The 21,514-nt window shown below is 45.0% G+C and overlaps 1 protein-coding gene across 1 annotated transcript; it reads left to right on the forward strand.

Moving 5' to 3' along the window:
- Positions 1-659: 659 nt before the first annotated feature.
- Positions 660-21,195, forward strand: per1b (period circadian clock 1b). Its single transcript, XM_085349556.1, has 20 exons — positions 660-854; positions 9,237-10,179; positions 11,135-11,388; positions 11,504-11,625; positions 12,200-12,401; positions 12,487-12,681; positions 13,327-13,405; positions 13,626-13,732; positions 14,282-14,435; positions 14,652-14,922; positions 15,604-15,712; positions 15,901-16,060; positions 16,141-16,256; positions 16,387-16,533; positions 17,045-17,428; positions 17,632-18,446; positions 18,540-18,726; positions 19,055-19,268; positions 19,484-19,634; positions 19,733-21,195. The coding sequence occupies exons 2-20, from the start codon at positions 9,767-9,769 to the stop codon at positions 20,006-20,008; spliced, it is 4,356 nt and encodes a 1,451-aa protein (XP_085205682.1). The 5' UTR covers positions 660-854; positions 9,237-9,766; the 3' UTR covers positions 20,009-21,195.
- The last annotated feature ends 319 nt before the right edge of the window (positions 21,196-21,514 follow it).

The raw sequence follows: 21,514 nt of genomic DNA on the forward strand, positions 1-21,514 counted from the left end.
CTCCACTATAGCCTGGACTTTGTTTGATCTGCTGGTCAAAGTTCATTATGACTTAAATATAGATATGATGTTATTGATTGATACCGGATAAAAGTAACTTGGGTTGTCTGTTTCCAGGATTAAGCGGTATTGACTGTAGGGCTGAACTCTTCACAGAAAAACCTACGGATAAAAAGTAGTTGTAAATAAGTAACTTTCATAGTATAACAAAAAATATATCTAAATATAATAAGAATATAAAACTACTACTACACAGATGCCTACAGATGATGAGGAATAATTTCTGTTGGTAGCAGCAGTGAATTTAATAAACAATTACAAAAAATCACAAACATAATATTTCTGGAACTACACAAAATTACTTATTAAAAACAGGTAATCTCTTAACCAGCTGCGTGCTGAAACTATAATTGCGCTGCTACGGCATCCATTACGGCCAACTGCACCAACTGTGGGCAGTGGCTACGCCCTCTCGTGTTCCAATGTGTTTTTTGAAAGGAACTCAGGACCAGTCACTCTGCAACGTGACCGCCAGGCCCCGTGCCGCTAACCACGCCCCTCATAACCAATCATATCGAGCCGAGGCGGGCTTTGGGCGGAGAAACCGTCACCTGTTGTCCAATCACAACGGCTATTTCAATATTAGTTACCAGACCATGTACTTGCACGTGTGTCCCTGCGTGTAAACTACAGTTGGGGGAAGAATAAAAAAAATGTCTGAACATTCAGTACAGACCACTAAGCGAAGGCTGTCGTTGCTACCTGGATTTATGCCGTCTCTTTCAAGAATTTTGAGTTCCCCACCGCGGGATATTGAAGCACTTGCGTTATTGTTATTTTGAAGCATATTTAAGGTAAGCTGGCGCCTTTGGCACTTTGTTTTACAAGAGTTTGGATCTTTGTAGCTAGCATATAAGCTGTTTTTGTGATTACTGAGCATCAGTGTACAAATTGGAGAGATGAATACATTTAACTGCCTCACATTATAGCTACAGTACATAACTTAATATCAACTACAGTCTGTTCATCTCACAGATCATACGCGAGCTTTTTTCTTTTAACCTCCTCTGTTAACTTGATGTGAACTGATGACTTCGCAGTGTAAATGTATTTAGAAGAAGATGCCAACACTTTGAACTAATGTAACACAGCAGTAATCTACATCTACTACATCCCACCCAGTTTCCAAGACCTATTTTTCGTGAACTGTGTGAAACTAGCCCCTTTGGTTTGTGCGTGGTGGACTTGCATACACGAATATTGCACCGTGTGCTAAGAGGGGAGGAAATTTGCCCCCATGTGTTTACGATATGCTTGCTAGCGATGGGGCATTTATTGTTTTTCAGATATATTGTGACCGATCATCAGTTTAATCAGTTCATTAACTACCCATATTTTCATGATTCCCAAAGTAACCCCCCTCCTTTTTTTATTACTTTAAGGGAGGGGTTTGTGACGTGCGGTGGTCGTCTGGCAGACATGTTAGTTATGTTAAGCATTGCGTTTGGACTCTGATTGAGGTACTAAAGCAACATAGCAAATGTTTACTCTGTGTTTTAGCCAGACTAGTGTAAACTGCACGTCCAGCTAAAAGGGATTCTTAGAGGCCTCTCTCCTAATGTACACATACTGTTCTTGGTGCTGGCAGATTTTTACTGAAAGCCAAACACAGTTTTTACAGCTCTGCTCTCATTTGATGTAGGACTATTTGACTTGTGCATTCACTGTAGACAATTGCATGCCACTGCTCCTGTGACTGAACAGTGGCGATCCACTCATGCCTGTGAATTGTATTTTGTCGCCCCCAGAGGCTGCATAACTTTATCATTGCATCATAATAATATAAGAAACCATCACACGGCGTTGGTGTTTTCACTCAACCAGTTTCAGTTGACACCTGTGCCAAAATCTTGTGACATTTGCGATGGTGTCCTGTTCCAGGCTTGTAATCCCCTCTGAGTGGCAGTTTTACAGTAAATCTTCCATAAACAGTGTGGCGCACCGCAGAGGCTTGAGGGTTAAACATGAGCCTGCACAAATGCAAGCCTGCAGCTTCTTTGCACTCTTACCCTCCTGAGTGACTGAGAGTGCAAAGAAGCTGCACAGAATCTACTCTGAGCCGCTCCCTTATTCACAAGGGGTTGCCATAGTGGGTAGATTTTTATATGGAATGCCCTTTATGACACAACCTTAAAAGGATTGGTGTCTCTTTCCAGGATCAAACCAGGAATCTTTTGCTTTTTAGGAAAACGTGTCAACTACTTATTATTACAGAAGAAACTGTAGAGAAAGAAGACTCCAAAGTCAATGTCTTTCACCCAATAAGTGACCTATCAGAAAGTCTGAGAGCGGACCATGGATGGGCAGGAAACAATGACTCTCCTAGCTCATAAAGAAAAGTCAAACTTGATTTCTGGCAGCAGCGAGCTGTGCTAATGTTGCACAAGGTTGATAGAGGCAGAGACATGCAGTGGCAGCAGGGGTAATTTTCTTCGTGCTGCAATCATTTGATCACATATATGTGGGGTAATGACTCAACTCATGAGACAAGTAAACAATCTTTAGTTTCCCTCGCAGTGATACATCAAAGCACGAATGACTAATTTACCAGCGGTTTAGTCAGCAGAAACAGAGCACCACGTTCTTCCCGTTATGACTTCACAAAAAATAAAAATGTTTGAGATGAATCTTTAGTTCGATGTAAGTTATTTCTTTATTTGAACTATATACTTTTAAAATGGTCAGGTATGTTTGGAAAGACAAAGAGGGTTTGGATATGAGCAGATAGAGGGACCGTGTCTGTCTTAGTTTTGGATAAGAGAAGAAAAAACAAAAAACATCAAGGTTACCAGACTGACCGCAAACTGCTGGGAAATGTCTCAGGTTTTCTTTTTAAATGTCTCTGTTTCTGATTTGGTTTTGAGGTTTTACACTCAAAGCTGCCATTGCCTCACAGGGTTTTTTTCACTCTTGTATTACATGTTCATTGTTAAAAGTTTCCAGCTGAACTTGTTACAGAGGATGTTCACAACAGACACGTGGACAAGTCTGTGGATGTAGGGTTTTTTACCTGCTTCTTACAGGCTTTTATTTTACCCTCTTCAGGAGCTTATGTGCTGAGGTTTGTTGGCAGGCGGTCCAGAGTGTGTGCAGTCATGCATATATTCATGCAACCGGTGCTGTTATTAAATGATCAAGTTGCCACATGTTGATGTCTGAATGTAGTAATTTACACCACACACTTGATTTTTTTTAATGTTAGCCAGTGACACTAATGAAAAGCATTTTTGTTTTGGGGATTTAAGTGGACCTATTGTGCTTTTCCTTATTTTCTGTCACATATAGGTTGTTACAATGGAGGATGCTCATATTAAACATGGCCAGAATTTAATGATGATGATGGATGTGGATGTAATCACTGTGAACCAAAAGCTTGGGCTTCAGACCGTACTTAACACATGGATTGAGTCTGTTTCTATTTTTGTTTTTTTTACTCTTTGCTCTGTGTGATGTCAGACAGAGGGGATATCCTTTATATGGTCCTGTGTAGGAGTATGACAACCCCACCACCTGCTGTTAAAATCTTATGTTTTCCAGCAGGAAGAAAGTTCAGAGAATGAACTGAGGGACTGGATCAAGGCCAGGAATATGAGTGAGAATTATTTTGAGATGTGTATCATGCAAAAAAGACAATAATAGAGTCCAAGAATTAAAAAAATCAATAGCATTTGTACCTTAAGGATCACCTTTCTGCATAGAAACACTGGGAACCTGCAGTAACACCATCAGCAAGAAGGATTTAAGGCAGGCTGGATTTGTTTCTGGAAAACCTCAAGACTCTCTTTTTTGGTTGTTATAAAATTTATTTTCAAAAGCGTCTTAGCTCATAAATGGAAATATTTCCAGCTGAATCTAGGCCGCAGATCACTGCATGGAAGATTTACTGAAATCCATGAACAAGTGTTTGGCAATCAATTTTGTTAGATAAAGGGGCCCAGATTTGATGTTAAGGCTGCAAAACTTAGACTTATGACATTTTCTTTGTCTTCTTTTTATGTACATTTTTGTGAAAGTTTGCTTGGAAAGGGTAATGGAGTCATAAAAAAGTACATGTTGATTCTGTGCAGTACTGCTCTATTATTTTGCAGTATTTGATTCCAACTAGTCCCATTCCATGTTTTTACTGTCATGACCCCCATACACAGTTTGACTTATTTGTAGGTCTAAGCAGAGATATCTCAGATCATACTTTGTGCCATTGTGCCATGAATCAACCCACAGGCTACTTCCTGTGTACACCAGTGTGCATGCAAAGTGTGCATAATTGGTTAATGTGATAGCTTTGGCCATTATTGCCATCAGCTCTTCTGAAAACAGTGTTTTAAAATGAAAACCTGTTCATGCAGATGCAGTTTGAGAAAGTTCATGGCTGGCTGTTGTTGTGTTTTTTTATTTTATTTGGTTGGCACATATTATATTAGAGGCAAAGATACTAGTAGTACAGGTGTGGTCCGGCATAATAAGAACACGAGCCTTCTTTGTGGTTGGGTAGTACTAGCCAAAACAACGAGTGCTAATTGAGCTTCCTGCCATTTGTTGACAATAGACTGACAGTATCTTGGAGAATGATGAAGCTTGCAATGTAAGCAAGACCCAGTGAGAAAGTAGCCAGATGTTGTGCATGTAATGCCAAGATGAAAAAGAAAATAAGCAGAAGGAAAATCAAACTAGTTTACAGAATATTTATCAGGCTTTATTGCCATTTGTTCAGCTGTTGCTGAACCACTTTATTGCACATTTATAACCTTCCAACTAGGTTATTGCAACATAGGTTTGCACAGCTTAAATTTGAAAGTCCCCTGCAGGCTTTGCAGCTTGGAAATGCAGTCCGAATATACCTTTCGATTATAGGCTCAACCTGAAAGGTTTTTTATTATTTTATGTTGTTGCTGTTGTTTAAATCAGCTAATGGTGAAATAAGTTTATTAAATAAACATACTTCAAGAGGTACAGCAAATGTAAATAAACATAATGAAAGCCCATATTTCTGTATTATTAGTGTAATGAAGTTATTATATTATAATGCGATCGTGTGGCAGTGATGTGAAGGGGCGTGCCCGTCTCACAGATGTACACCATGTACGTTTATTACTGTCGCTCATAACCGCTGGTCTAGAATCGGCTCGCGCGTCTGCTCGCAGCGTTGCATATTTAATAGGCAAACCTATGTGGGCGGAGCTGAGACCAGTGTCTGGCAGGCCGTGTGGGAGCCCGGACTCCCTACGCTGCAGCCCAGCCTCTGAGTAGCGCGCTCTGCGATTGGTCGAGCGAGCAGACCAATCAGCGGTCGGCGAGACCTGCGGAAAACACCGCCGTGTACACGTGCCGCATGTACACAGAAAAGCCAAGAGAAGCGGGGATGCTGAGCCAGCGCTGTCACACTGCACTGTGCTGAGATGTGGAGCAGTGGGCGCTCATGCCGGTGAGGGGAAATTGAACTAACACACTTGTTTAACGCGCTCGCTGGGTTTGCAGTGATGGAGCTGTTAGCTTGAGCCCAGAGGAGTAGTTCACACATGTCCGTGCACGGAGCGTCGCCACACCTTCCTGCAGCCTCCATCTGTGCTTTACAGCAGGGAAGTATTTCATGTTACTGCCAGCTTGCGTCAGGTGGCTGTTGTTTGGTAGATGCGCTGGTCTGTGTCTTCTGATATTGTCCCAGTGCATAGCTTGGAGTGTCATATAGTTTGGTTAATATACAGCATCAGAGGTTCTCATGCACGTTAGAGCTGCTGGCTTAATTTGAGTTTTATAGAGTCTTTAGGATATGAATTTTCTCTCCATAGTCTACTGTTGGAAAACAGTAATGCAGTTACAAGAACAAGTGCTGATTTTTTTTTTCTTTGTTTAGTTAAAATGACAGAAAAATTGTAAACATTTTCTATGAAGCTGACAGTTTCAGATTGTTAGTTTGGTGCAGGCAGGCATCCAAATGAGCAAATATTCACATTTGAGGAGGAGCAAGCATTGAGCTGTGTGCATTTCTTTTCCCTTAAATCCGGTTTGTTGTAGATAATTATTGTTTCAGTTTGAACTTCAACCTGCACCATACCCTACCTGCAGTGCACTTCATGAATGCAACAAAGAAGCCTCCTCTGGTGTTCAGTTTCAGGCTCAACACATTGTTGTCAACTGTTTGCTTTTACAGCCCCAGGTGTTAAACATTTGCAGGTTTCATTAGAGATGTGATTAGATGTTTTAGGCAGCTTATCTTGTTCAGATGTCCAAAGTGTGAGATTGTTGTGCTGATGCTTCAAATAAGAATTTGGATAGCATCTGATGCATTTATTTCTTTATTCATTCTCCATATGAATAAATAAATCTTTGTCATAAAAGCTACAGACAGGTTTATGGTTTGTTTGACATGTCAGTGTGTCTTTAGTGTTAAGCCTTACAGTTAGTGTTTGAATCAGATCACTTGCTTCATTACCATCACAGTGAACAGATTTATGGCCAACTGTTGGAGCAGAGCCCAGCCAGTGTCAAGTGGAGAAGTGCTGTTTTACTGGCAGGAAAGCTGCAATGCTCCTTTCATTGGCTGATCTATATTTGTCACCATAGTGAGCGTGTGGTGTATTTATCCCGTGCAGACATGAGTTCTTTGCATTTTTGTTTACAGTTTATCATTAGCAGTTATTTTCTGCCCGAGCACTTTGCCTGAAGGATTGTGAACACAGCCATGCTGTCTGTTAGGTGACATCTCAGAAGTATTTTTGTTGGTCCAAACATCAAAGGTGATCAATGTGCAGTGATTTAAGACAGAGAAAAGCAACTGAGAAATTCAAATTAGGGTGTGTCTGACATTTTCTCCTACTTTCTCTTCAGCATGTGTCCTGTTCAGAGCAGTCCCAGTAGGATTAATGCTGTACTTTAAGGTCTGGTTATGTAACGCTGTGTGAATGAAGATAAATGCAAACTGTTGAATACCAACACTTCTGCATTTCCAGATACTGGACATTCTTGTGTCTTTTTATCTGTCATGCCACTTGACAGGTACTAGGTCAGGACATGCTAGTTCACCTAAATTGGACAGGAAATTACGCAGAAACAAGTGCTGCTGTGATTATTATCACACTTTTCGAGCTTTACCTGTCATTCAAAGCGATTGTTCATCTGATATAATGTGGTGACTGCCGGCCTTCACAGTAGGTGTGCACCAGTATATCAGCCGAACATTGTTACTGGCCTGTCAGCAAATGCAGCTTTTGATTCATAAAAATCTGGGACGACGTAGTTTCTGCTTTGCGCTGTGGTTAACTAATATGTTTACATATAAAAATAAAGCAGATTTTAAAAAAAGAAAAGAAAAAAAAAGAAGTATATCTGCATATCATTTGCATTTGACAGAAATCTAAATTAAATGAATCTCATCCCACCTCCTATGACCCGGCTCTGGATGTCTTAGAGACTCCGGTCTCACAGGGGTAGGCGAGTGATTTTTGCCTCTGTGTCACGCAGACAGAGACAGAATGATTCATTTAACCTTTCTGCTAAATGTGTACAACACAGGGCAGTCGTGAGCAGCGCAAATCAGATACAGAAAATAAGAAGAAACCGAAGACATGTTTTTTTCCAAGTAACGTGTTAGTCCTGTAGTCAGCACGCCTTGTTACATATTCTTTCCCACAGCACGACAGACATATCTTGCATAATCAGAGCTTGGTCCTACAGCGTGTATTTCCTGTGAATAATTCGAAAAAGGTGGGCGGCATACTGGCTCAGTGGTTTTTTGCAGCGTTAGCTAGTGGTCATGGGTTCAAAAGCGATCTAACATTGCGGTGTGGAGTTTGCATGTTATTCTCGTGTCTGCGTGGGTTTTTGCTTTCCTCCCACAGTCCAAAGCCATGCATGCGCCCCAATCCTGACTCTCTATCAGCCTGTGTTTTTACTCGGCATCTGATTGGCTGCGGAAACAGAGCTGAGGTTTAAAGCTGAGCTTTAAAGAGTCCACCGAGTGGACTGGGATGGTGCAGGCAGGTACTGTAATAGCCTGAGAACAGTTCTTCACCACCACCTTTGCGTGCGTCTCTGCCATCACCTGTGGAAGCATGCATGGATGCCAGCCTGCCTCACACCCACTCACTCCCTGCTTGCATATTTCTTCATCATAATTGGTCCCTTCCCTCCGCCCAGTCTGGCCATAGCACATACAGATTGTCATGTGCAAGTGTGCATCATCCATCTGACCAAACATAATGCTGATTAGCATTTCATGCCCAGAAAGGAGGGAGCTTAGGCGCAGCGCATGAATTTGTTAATCTCCTCTCCCCAACCACTGTTTGTTGCGTTTTAAGTTATTTATGAGTTACCCTCGTCACAGGCCCTGACTTGTTATCGCCTCCTGTCCCCTCAGCTGTAAAGGGCCGTTGCGTCAGCACAGGTATATCTGAGCATATTTAAAGCCGTCCTGAACAAATGCAGCATCACTGCACACCTGTCGGAGGCAGGTAAAGAGGGTTGTGGGTCAGCCAGGTGTATAAAGTTGAGAGGATTGGCGACTGAATATGAGGCTGTGTCGTCTTTTAGTTGCGTCTGCCGGTCTTAAAGGATTAAGGGGTATCACCTTTGCTCAAGGAATAAATAGCACTAGACTCTCACTTGCGTAGGTGGGCCGTATATATATACTTGGAGTTACCTTTCCCAATTATTCTTAGCGCTCTCTGATGTGAGCTTTGTTCTCTCCTCCCAGCCAGTGTTTGTTTTGACTGTCCCAGGGGTAAAAAGAGACTGAGCTTTGACGAGCGACCAGTGTCCTATGTCACACTTTGGCACCAGCACAAGTTCACCTGATCTATATTCAGATCTATGCGTACGCACTTGCAGCATACAAATAGAAACAGGAGATTACTGTTATTCCGTGGGCAGGATGAGGAGATTGTTTTTGTTTCCCAGATAATCTGAGTAAAAGGAGAACAGCTGGGCCCTAAACAAGAGCACACTCTTCTATCCTGACACGCAGCCCGCATCGCTCGGCAGGGAGAATATTTCACGCCGTATTTGATTCGTCTTCTGAGGTTGACATGATGATAAACTGATGATAAGCTTTTTAAAGCCGCAGTCCTGGAGAGATACTTGAGAGAGACCATGACAACCAAGTGTTTTATAATCCTAATATTGCTGTCCTTTCTCCCCCTCTCCCTCTCTCTGTCCATCTCGCTCTTTTTCTTTCATTTCAGGTGGCCTTTAGCGCCTAGAGCACCACATCTCTAAAGAAGCGAGAAAACCAGACACTGAGTGAAAGGAATGTTTTTTGCTCTCACCGAGAGCTGTTTTTCTCACTCTCCCTCACAATCTCTCATCCCATCTGTTGGAGCATTTATGCCAAGGCTGTTTCATAACCACAAATTCATGTCTTGTCTGCAGCGCTTTGAGTGACACTTTTTTTTCCCCGAGATAATTACTGTTCTGTTTGTTTAGAAAGGCAGCTTTGGAGCAGCCTGCACCTTTTTTTTTTCTTCCTGAAAATTCTCAAAGAGGGGTCTACAGCGCGCGCACCCCCCCCCCCCCCCCCCCACACACACACACACACCCAAAAAACCAAACCAAACAATGATATGGTCTCTGTTTGATTTGTTAAACTAACAGCCAACAACTATGATTCACATGTGCATACATAGTAGTCCCACTTAAAGCAAAGTTCAATTTTTTTTGTTTCGCCTTGGCTGACCCCCTCAATCAAGCTGTACCAGCCTCATCCTACTCTAGTATGAGTTATGACAACTCTAAATCAATGCCTAGCAGCAGCAATCGGGGGCGATTGGCAGGGGCCAACGGGAAAGACCCGGAAGCGGATTCACAGGGGTTAAATGTGCACGAAATCTGCAGCAGTGGTCAGCTTGGTGCCAGTGTCACCCACAAGGACCAGGAGAGCGGAGGGGGAGGAGGTTCATCCCCCAGCGACGGATCTCGGTCTGGAGGTTCGTCCAGAGATCAGAGGTGTCCGACTTCAGACGATATGGATGGAATCTCAAGCGGAAACGACTCCGGGGAGAGGGAGAGCGAGGGCGGGATGGAGAGGGAGAGCAGGTCTCGCGGACATCAGTCCGCACGCAGCTCCCACAGCTCTTCAAATGGCAAGGACTCTGGCATGATACTGGAGACTACAGAGAGCAACAAGAGGTAAGAGAAGTCACCCACAGCTCATTTTTTGTGTGTGTGTGTGTGTTCAGGGTGAAATCAGTATGATCTTAGTCAGATTACAATGAATGAAATGAGTGGCTGCACCAAGGCCAGGCCTAAAGAGTCTAAGAGTAAAAGCTGGAAATGAGTAGAGAAAGATTAAGATGGTAGATAGCTGGATGCTTTTATTATAAGACAGATGTCAGCATTAGTAATGCTGACGATTACTACTCTGGTTTAACTGAGCGTGTACGGTGGCTGGCGAGGACCAACGTTGTGTGGCATGCAGAAAGGATGTTTCAGCTTTTATTGCACCTGTTTTCAATGTAAGTGCTTTAAAATCAGAAATGTAATTGTATTATTCATGTTTGCCATAAAAGTGCCACAACATTAAAACTGCCTGCCTAATATTGCTCAGGTGCCCCTTTCGAATAATGGCATGGACACAGGACCCCCGAGGGTGTCCTGTGGCGTCGGCTTGTGGCAGAGTGTGGGTTGCAGAGTCGAGCCTCGGAGGATCGAGCTTGTTCCGGGGCATCCCACTGTTGCCTTATTGGACTGCTGTCTGGGGAGTTTGGAGGCTGGGTGCACACTTTGGGCTCTTTGTTACGGTAGTCGAACTGGCTGTGAGCAATTTTTGCGGTGTTGCAGGGCGCATTGTCCTGCCGGGAGAGACGGCTGCCATTGGGAGTTTCGTTGCCATGGGGGGGTGCGCCCTGGAATAGGTGAAGTTGTCGAGAAACCTCTTCTCTGCTTATACCCATTTTCATCTGAAAAGCTTCTTCTAGCTGTCAGAGTGGACACCAGTAGCCGAAACTACCTATTTAAAATAGTTTCTTTGGATTTTTTTTAAATTTATTGACACTTATGTCTGCCTGGTCGGCAGCAGCAGTGTTCACGCACTCACCTCTCACTTTCTGAATAATCATTGTCTGAAACTGTCCTCCTTACCCAGCTCCAACTCCCAGAGCCTGTCACCTCCCAGCGGGTCCCTGGTCTACAGCCTGCCATCGTCCAGCTCGGAGCACGACCCCCTCTCCACCTCCGGTTGCAGCAGCAACCAGTCAGCCAGGGTCCAGACGCAGAAGGAGCTCATGAAGGCCATCAAAGAGCTCAAGCTCCGACTGCCAGCTGAGCGCAAGGCCAAGGGCCACTTCAGCACTCTGAATGCACTCAAATATGCTCTGCAGTGTGTCAAACAAGTCCGAGGTGAGGGTCTTTTTTTTTTTTCTTTTCTAAGAAGGTGGCTGTTCTTATGTGGGAGGCAAAACACAGATGATGAATTTTAGGCCCATCTTAACTGAGAAATGTTCAATGTTTCCAGCTAACAAGGAGTACTATCACCAGTGGAGTGTGGAGGAGTGTCACGGCTGCAGTCTGGACTTGTCCGCCTTCACGATTGAGGAGCTGGATAATATCACCTCAGAGTACACCCTCAAAAACACTGTGAGTTTAAATTCGTATCCACTTCTTCCTGCATCTTAAAACTACTCTTAAAGGCTTTTAAAGGAGTGGGGCTAGTACACTATTACTGTTGTTAATGAGCCATGGGCATTATTGTTTTATGACTTTCGGTACCTCAGAGTTTAACACGTAACTCAGAGGAAAGGAGGGTTGCCTCCTGGTTACTGTCAGAGCATTTGATAAATCTACGCTATCCAGAAACTGAAGAAGCATCTGAATGTCCTTCAAGGCACACTACTGATTTTAAACTGAGATTTAGAGGTTCAGTCGACCCTCAATGAAACTACTACACAGGCGGTTTGGGGTACTGGGGCAGATGTTTAGATTTGTGCTGATGTTTGAGGACAACCAGTACATACAGGCATGAAATTTCACAGGATTAGTAGCCCAGAGCTAAATGAATTTGAAGATGGGTGTGGCCTTCAGCTTTGTGCTTGTGTTCAAAAATATCCATTTTCACAGTTTTTTTCCTGAAACAGGAATTGAAATGCGCCCCAATGAAAGATCCCAGATTGTTGGAGAAGATGGCTCATTAAATTCCTTCTGTTTTCTCCAGGACACATTCTCCATGGCAGTATCATTCTTGTCAGGGAAGGTTGTGTACATATCGCCCCAGGGCTCATCCGTGCTGCGTTGTAAGCCTGAGTGTCTCCAAGGAACCATATTCTCTGACCTTTTGGCTCCGCAAGATGTCAGCACCTTCTACAGCAGCACGGCACCCTGCCGCCTGCCCCAATGGGCCTCCTGCATCGGCTCTGGTGAGCACACGCTGACTGAAAGCGCGAGCAAGTTTAGCTATGTTTCCTTATGTTTCCTGTGCTGACTGACTCCGGTCTCCTCCAGCATCTCCTCCAGTTGACTGCACCCAGGAGAAGTCCATGTTCTGTCGGCTCAGTGCTGACCGGCCGCAGGGCGGCGAGATGCGCTACTACCCATTTCGCCTCACGCCCTACCAGCTCACCATCAGAGACTCGGATGCTGCTGAGCCACAGCCCTGCTGCCTGCTGATCGCAGAGAGGGTCCACTCTGGATATGAAGGTATTTGATACGATCCCCTGTTGTCTGTGTTTGTGTATATATGAGTTAAAATTACACCATCATCAATTTGACACTGAGAGTCACACAAGCTAAAGAGATGTAACATAGCATTTTAATTATATCGACACTTTTTACACTGTTCTTTCCTTACTGTTTGGACTGATTATGTGAGGTGATGTATGAATATGATTCTTGTAACCAGGCAGGCCCCACCTGTTTGAGTAGAGTAGCAGAACGCAGGGCAGCTTTTGGTATCAGTCGCTTCAGGTCTGACATGTGACAGGTTACTAGTTTGGTTTCAGAGCGCGTGTTTGTTTTGGTGAGACAGGATGAGTGGGCGGTGCGTTGGTGTTAACTCTGTGGCAGGATGTTTCAGTGGAAAACAAAGCAAGCGAGCCTGGGGTTATCAGAAAAGAGCGAGAGAGTCTAGTTTGTGTAGTTGCACTCTAACAGGTGCAAAGTCTGCTTCCACTATAGCTCTGGAGGAAATATAATGAAAGAGACTGGAATACCATATTCCTTTGAATATGGATAATGTAGACAGTTGATACTGCATGACTGTCAGAACAGTGTCAGACACAAAGTCTGTTTCACCCTCCAAACATGCTCCTCATCTGTTCTGTTTGTGTCCTCTGTGCCCATCAGCTCCTCGCATCCCACCCGACAAGAGGATCTTCACCACCAGTCACACTCCCAGCTGCCTCTTCCAGGAAGTTGATGAAAGGTCAGTTATCTTTGCTCTGACCCCATGCTTACTGCTGTGTCGCCTTCTGGTAATTGGTGTTTTAAGCTTAAGGCGTGCGATCGACTCATCGTTTCACTGTGGATTTGGAGACGGTTGTTAAAAATAAACAGCTATAACATGTTTTGCGATTTCACTTCTCTGAATGTTAAGGTGTGTGTAAAATGATAACTCTCAGTGTGGAAATGTGATGTGTTTGCAGGGCAGTGCCACTGTTGGGTTACCTCCCTCAGGACTTGGTCGGGACACCGATCCTGCTCTGCATCCACCCTGAGGACAGGCCCATTATGGTGGCTATACATGAGAAGAGTAAGCCTATTTAAGCCTTTCTTCAAAATGTAATCACGACCAAATTCACACAGGGCTAATGTAAAAAACACACTTTAGCTCGAATAACAGGCTTGTTAGCAGAAGACTAATTAATTGGGAACCTGTGCAGTAGGAGAGAAACGTGGACGTTAATCTGCTGATGTAACGACAGCTGCTGTTAAAATGTATAAAACCTAAGCAACCAGGTTCTCTGTGCACTGTGTGTGTCAGAGCTGCAGGTGGTGTGCACATAGACACACAAAGGCAGCTACAGGGGACAGGGTGACGCCTACATTAATCCAGCAGAGGCAATAATGATCATTTATTATGTGATCTTTCTCTCTTCTTTTACTTCTGGAAAAAATAAGGGTCCTCATTTTGACGTTCTAGTTTTGTGGCTGTTGCCGCCTGTATCTGGGGATGTTTTTGGTAGGAGCTTATGTCACACAGAAGCGTAAGGGCTGTGTAAACCGTTCATGGCTTTCATGTTTTATTTTGTTCTTTCACAACTCAGGAAACTCACATGTGTGCTTTGTCATCTCTCTTCAGTCTTTCAGTTTGCTGGGCAGCCGGTCGACTACTCGCCCCTGCGGATGTGCGCCCGCAGCGGGGAGTATGTCACCATGGACACCAGCTGGTCTTCCTTTGTTAACCCCTGGAGTAGAAAGGTGGCGTTCATCGTGGGGCGGCACAAAGTCAGAACGTAAGCGTTTTCTGTCTCACTTCACCAAAAGTTTTATGTAATTGTTCAAACTTTGTGCGTCGGTCATCTGTCCTTAAAGCTCATTAGATGCACGTTTAATACTGCCTTTAGTGACTAAACAAGGATCTTCTTAAAAAGTGGCACTTTTAGAAGACCTAAAAAAAACCACAGATAAAGAGTTTGTTTCTATTATAAACAAACTCTCCTTGTCTCCAGGAGCCCGCTGAATGAAGACGTGTTCACCGCGCCGCAGGACTGTGAGAATCGGGTCACCACGCCCGACATCGTCCACCTGAGCGAGCAGATCCACAGACTCCTGGTGCAGCCGGTGCACAGCAGCAGCTCTCAGGGCTACAGCTCTCTTGGGTCCAGCGGCTCACGGGGCTCCCACCGCTCCAACCAACAGCACCTCAGTGCCTCGGCCGCCTCGTCCAGCGACAGCAACAGTCCCGTTGTAGATGAGGCCGCAGGTGCATTCCACAAACCTGTGAGTCTGAGAAAGAAGTGCTTTTGTGTTGTTATTTTTTTTAGTTATATAACCACAGTACAACCAGCTTTGCAATCAGTTGAGTTTAATCCTCTGATTGCAAAGAGGCACATCATAGACACACGAGAAGAGCCAGAGTATAAAATTCATTCATTCTAGCTCGTTACCTGATCCAGTCTGTCTGGCAGGTTTTTTTGGATAAAGGTTGCCTTGTGATTGAAAGTGGCTGCCGAGAGGTTGGTCACTGCAGCTGCTGAAACTTCAGTTGTCACCAGGCAACCACCAGTGTTTTGTTTCCTAGCTGCAAGGGGGTTGCTGTCCTTTTACTGTAGTGTGGCTAAATGATAAAATATCTGGATTCAGACATTAGATGACTAAAGGGGCTGCATAGAGGGTTAGACTAATAAGGATTCTTTTTAACTATGAATCATGTAAGGCTACTCAAACAAAAAAAGAAATCCATCTGAAAATGCGCACAACATGTCCCGCTTTGTGAAATGCTTTCTCACAAGATTGTTTATCCCCTTGTTTTTGATACAGCCGCATTTTCCTGGGTACTGTTGCATCACATTTAGACTGTAGTGTTACGCACGAACAGTATGACAGGTTGGCAGAAGATTCAGTGCAGTGTCATTCTCTCGTTGGTTAGCTGTGATGTTTCTGGTCTTCATTTTTCTCTAGATGACGTTTCAGCAGATTTGCAAAGACGTCCATATGGTGAAAACAAACGGGCAGCAGGTTTTCATCGAGTCTCGTAACCGCCCACTTCCGAGGAAAAACACCAGCACGGGTAAGAGGCTGGAGTTGTATTTGAACTCAGAATGTCACGGGAGAGTAAATAGTTTGGTTTTTTTAATAGTTTTAGTATTCCAGGAAAGAAAAAGGCATAAAAGAAAGTTTTTTAATAATAACAATAATGTCCAAAAGCCTTCACAGAGGACGATTTTAATTTCTTGAACCTGTTTGTATCTGATCCAGTCACGGCGGCCGTCAGAGCGATCAACAGCGATCCAGTCAGAAGTTTGATAGCAGACATGACAAACCCATCCAAAAGTTTGGTCCCTGCACCGCTTGTACCCAAGGAACCATCTACGAGCTACTCCTACCAGCAGATCAACTGTCTGGACAGCGTCATTAGGTTTGTACACAAACCTGAAGTCGTTTCTGTGTCGACATTTGCCCTTTGACCTCCCACTTACCCAGCGATTTCTCACACAGGTACTTGGACAGCTGTAACATTCCCAATACAGTCAAAAGGAAGTGTGGTTCCTACTCCTGCACTGCCTCCTCAGCATCTGATGACGACAAACAGGAGCCCAACGGCAACAGCAAAGGTATTTCACTATGATCTGGAATTGATTAAGTTGTTAGGTAGGTAATGATGCAGCTAACTAGGTAGAAGACAACAAACCTGGTTGATGTTGTGTCTGTGCGACTAAATTTCTGACCGTATTGTCTCTCCAGGTGGTTCAGTTAACCTCGTAGGTGAACCACCTCCTCTGCCTCCTCTGACCATGGCCACAAAGGCAGAAAGTGTAGCCTCAGTTACGTCTCAGTGTAGCTTCAGCAGCACCATCGTCCATGTTGGAGACAAGAAGCCTCCCGAGTCAGGTGGGCCTCGTTAACACTCACGCTCTCCTTCCTGGAAGTTGCAGGACGAGTTCCTTGCACACCCTGAATGGAGTTCTTTTTTTTGTTTTTCATGTTTAACAGTGGCGTTCAAGTTGTGCTTTTTATGTGTTTGTTTTGCAATTAAACTCGCTTTTGTTGCAGGCATACTACCTGGAACATTTCTGGTTTGATGTGATGTGTTTCATTCTTCTCCTGTGCACACTGTTTTACATATTGTAATTGGGTTTTTTTTTCAGTGAATGTTAAACTTTAATGACACAACAGCTCTAGCAAACACGAGGCTTCAGCTAACAAACTCGTGTTTATCTGCAGCTGTAGATTGTATAAGATATATACGTGTATGTATGTATACCTGAATCTTTTGGTCCTACCTGCCTAATGACAGCACTGAATTGTGTCAGTTAATTGCAAAAAGAGTGATCTTTATTTCTTCTTTATATCGTTACATCCCGCCTTCTTGTCCTCTTCTCCTCTTCTTCTCTTCTCACAGACATCGTCATGGAGGAAGCTCCTACAACTCCCACACCGGCTGCACAGACTCCTCTCGACACCACCCCGACTCCTCCCGCAAGCAGCTTAGAGCTTCCCGCTAACATCGCGCCTCCTCCACCTCCTCCTCCGCCACCTCCTCCTCTCCTTCAAGCCAGCCAGCCTGATAGGGACAGCCGGAGAAGCGGAAGTGTAGGAGCCGGAGCAGCGGGAGGTGGAGGTAGCAGGCTGGGTCTTACCAAGGAGGTGCTGTCCGCCCACACTCAGCAGGAGGAGCAGGCCTTCCTCGACCGCTTCAAGGACCTCAGCAAGCTGCGCGTTGTCGATCAGACGGTGTCTTCAACTGTGCGCTGCCACGCCGCAGCTGTCAACCCCCTGTCACGAGGTAGGAGCACACTGTCACAGTCTTAGAAATGGTTTTGTATTGAATAGCTGTTTTGCAAAGTGAAGAAGTATATTTGAACTTCATCTTTGGGAACCTGTATCACCTTTGATACACTAACGTCTGTGAAACTGTTGGTGTGAAAGCTTCAGAATATTTTATGTGAAGCACCAAACTGATTGTAGGGCGTCTTCTATCTTTTGCAGGGGTGCGTTGTTCCCGTGACTACCCAGCTGCAGGAGGTAGCAGTGGTCACAGACGCGGCCGTGGCGGTAAGAGACTCAAGCACCAGGAGTCTTCTGACCAGCACAGCTCTCTGGGCCTGAGCGGGGGTCGTCAGGACCTCAGAAGCAGCACTGCTCCCATGCCCCTCAACATGCCTCTCGGCCCTCCAACAACCTCATCCTCCTGGCCTTCTGTAGGTTCCCAGGCTAGCATGCCACCCGCTGCTTTTCCCCCTGGTATGCTTCCAATCTACCCCATCTACCCACCTCTTACTCAGCCCTTACCCGTCCCAGATCCATCACGTTTCCCCCCCACCCAGATGGTTCCTCCCATGATGGCCTTCGTTCTGCCCAACTACATGTTCCCGCAGATGGGAGTGCCCATGTGTCAGCCAGGCTCCACCCCTGGACCATTTTACAATCCCAACTTCGGTTACCAAGGGGTCCCCACAGCCGCTGTCCCCACAGCCGCTGTCCCCACAGCCGCTGTCCCCATTACAGTTTCCAACCCCATGCCCACACCAGGCACATGTGCCCTGTCTCGCAGCAGCACGCCACAGTCTTACACTCAGACGCCAGCTGATCGCGAAGGCGCGGAGTCACCCCTCTTCCAATCCCGATGCTCCTCCCCTCTCAACTTGCTTCAGCTGGAAGAGTCGCCGAGCAACCGGTTAGAGGTCGCCACGGCACTAGCAGCATCTCAGCAGGCATCGCCTTCGGTGCAGGGTGGGGCAGCCAGGGGGCAAAGTTCCACCAATCAGAGGAGCTCAGATGACACCTCCAAGGAAAATGAGAATGTAAGTGTTCAGGATAGGATGTCTGACCTAAAAATGTAGCAATTGCTCACAAAAGACTTAAAAAAAAATTAACATTAATGTTTTCCCCATTAGGGTGAAGCTAATGAGTCCAACAACGATGCCATGTCCACCTCCAGCGACCTGCTGGACTTGCTGCTCCAAGAAGACTCGCGCTCAGGCACCGGATCAGCTGCCTCTGGTTCAGGGTCTTCGGGAACAAGATCCTCGGGTTCGGGCTCCGGTTCCAACGGCTGCAGCTCCTCTGGCACCAGCGGCACCAGTCAGTAGATTTAAATCATTAGTGCCATTTAAAAAAATAAAAAAAACATCTTGTTCTCGGCTGTTGATGGAATTCTTTTTAGTTTAATGGTTTCTATCAGGGACACAGAGTTCTGGGGCACTCTGACATTTAATTTAGTTGATCGTGATATGACTGTTATTAGTAAAGTGAGATGATACCAGATGAAATAAATCAGATGAACTCTAAAAGTTGCAGTAAAAAAAAAAATGTTTTGATTGAGATTGTCTCTAATTAACACTGTGATGGTCTTTAATTCTCAAGTACAGACTGAAAACTCTTCTAAACTTTTTGTGTTTTTCCCATCTAGTCAGCAGCCAGGGCAGCCACACCAGCAAGTACTTCGGCAGCATCGACTCATCGGAGAATGACCATTCCCGCAAACAGCCAGCAGGGGGCAGCAGCAGCGCGGGAGGAGACGGTGGAGAGGAGCAGTTCATCAAGTGTGTGCTGCAGGACCCCATCTGGCTGCTGATGGCCAACACAGACGACAAGGTCATGATGACCTATCAGCTGCCTGTCAGGTACAGCACTGGGCAAAATGACATACACGACTTTGATTCACTCATTCAGCTCTCAGATGACAAACTGGTTTAGAAAAAGTGAGGATTGTTTTGTTTCTCAAGACATGAAGTATAAGTGGGACCGATCTAGTCATACTGTAGAGAAATACAAGCAGCTGTTAGTCCAGAAAGGCAGCAGCTTAATACTTGTCCACTTTATTTGTCTTCGTCAACAGGGACTTGGAGACGGTTCTGCGAGAGGATCGTGAGTCCTTGAGGAACATGCAGAAACACCAGCCACGCTTCACAGAGGAGCAGAAGAGGGAGCTGAGCCAGGTCCATCCCTGGATCCGCACCGGACGCCTGCCGCGAGCCATCAACATCTCCGTGAGTACAACAGATCCACCCTGTACCATGTCAACGTGCGATGTACGATCTGTTTTGTGGCAGAAAATACAGGAAGTCGCTTCTCTCTGTGTTTTCAGGGCTGTACCGGCTGCAAGTCTCCCCCCGCTGTGCCCCCCGCCGCCCCATTCGACGTGGAGATCCACGACATGGAGCTGTGCAGCGTGCTCAAGGCCGAGGAGGAGAGCGCCGGCGAGGTGATGAAAAGCCTCACAGAGGCGGCTCACCCTGAGGACGAAGAAGAGGAGGAAGGAGTTGAAGATAAAGGAACAGAAAAACAGGACAGCAGCCAAGACATGGCGGCAGAGGAGGAGGGAGCGAGGTCAGACACTGTGGAAGGAAAAAGTGAGACTTAGCCACTGGAGTCTGACGGGACTCACCTCGCAGGTGGCCCAAAATGAAAAGCACTAGCGCCAATCATGAGCTTCATCATGAGACAATATGCGCCGTCCAGGACTTCCTGTGCTCAAAGCATCATTACAGAGGCTGTAATCCAATGAGCTTGCGCTGGGATGCTGAGGTGCGTACTGATGCAGACGACTGCCGTTTATTGTCGGACAGCAGGTCAGGCGGGACACGTTGATTCTTTGAGTCTGATTTCGATGTCAGCAGTCCAGGCACCCACTGGAACTGATAATTAAATGCCTTGGACACCACCGGACACGCACACTCAGTTTTAGAGAGTGAATTTGTCCTGTTTTCTTTCTTTTTGTCTATTTTTTTTATTTTATTTTAATTGTCCTTGTAGTTCATGTTATATTTATTTAAGTTGTAAAATAATCAAAGGAGACTAAGGTTAAAAAGTGCGCCTTTACATAAAGATGGATGTGCTTCACTTGTGTTTTCATCTCTCCTGCCCAGAGTTCTCAATCCTCACTTTTTCTTCTTCTTCTTTTCTTCTTTTGTATGAATTGTGACCCCAAATAATTAAACTACTTTCACCTGATAGAGGAAAATGTACAGTGAGAACCAAGTAATTTTGTAAGCATTGTGTATATTTTTATAATTTGATGCACTGCAGATGGAGAACACCCAAAAGAGGGTGTGTACTGTAAAAAAAAAAACAACAACAAAAAATGTGTTTAAAAAGCTATTTGTTATACGATAGATCGCACTTTTTGGAAATGGAGACAGTGTTTGTGACTCGGCAGTCGAGTTGCTTTACTTGTGGACGAGCGTGGAAATCAGCGGGAGTCTGACCCACACCTTTTAAAAGGCTTCTCATCTGCCAGGCATTAGTTTGAGCACGACAACAGTGAACAAACACTACAGACAGCGTTTCCCAAATTATCAACCCCCCTACGGACCCTGCAGCGCTTCTGTGTTGCGGATGGTGGATGTAACTCTTAAAAAGTCCTCCGAAGAGTTCGAAGAGTGTTTTACTATCTTCTCTATTCCACTCTGTCCCTTTTCCCTGTCTCTTCTCTGTGGCACTGTTCTGGTCATGTGATATCCTTTGCTTCATGGCGTCAGTGGTGTCTGCAACAGTTTAATATTTTTGAAGTTCTTTGTATAAAAAAAAAAAAACAATAAAATGACTTTAAATGGGTTTAAATGCGAAGTCAGATTTTTCTTCTTTTCCACCTCATGATTACATCTCTTTGCAGTCTATTTTTGTTGTCAGTTGGCGTGGATACACAGAAGCGTCCAGAGCGAGCTGGAAGCAGAGAGCGGATCGGGGCAGCTGCTTTCTTACCCGACCGCAGTCTCCTGCTGTTCTGCTGTGGTTTCTACCCAAAGTGGTCACCGCAGCTTAAAAAAGACAAAAGGCACGTCCTCGTTCAGACAGGCTCGAAGTGGTGAAGCTGACTTCAGTGCATATTATGATTATAACAATGGCAGCAATGATTGTAATGTGCGTG

This window comes from Diplotaxodon limnothrissa, linkage group LG3 (assembly GCF_057381915.1).
Source record: "Diplotaxodon limnothrissa isolate DT_005_m linkage group LG3, D_limnothrissa_male_GT1.1, whole genome shotgun sequence".
NCBI classification, from domain to species: Eukaryota; Metazoa; Chordata; class Actinopteri; order Cichliformes; family Cichlidae; genus Diplotaxodon; species Diplotaxodon limnothrissa.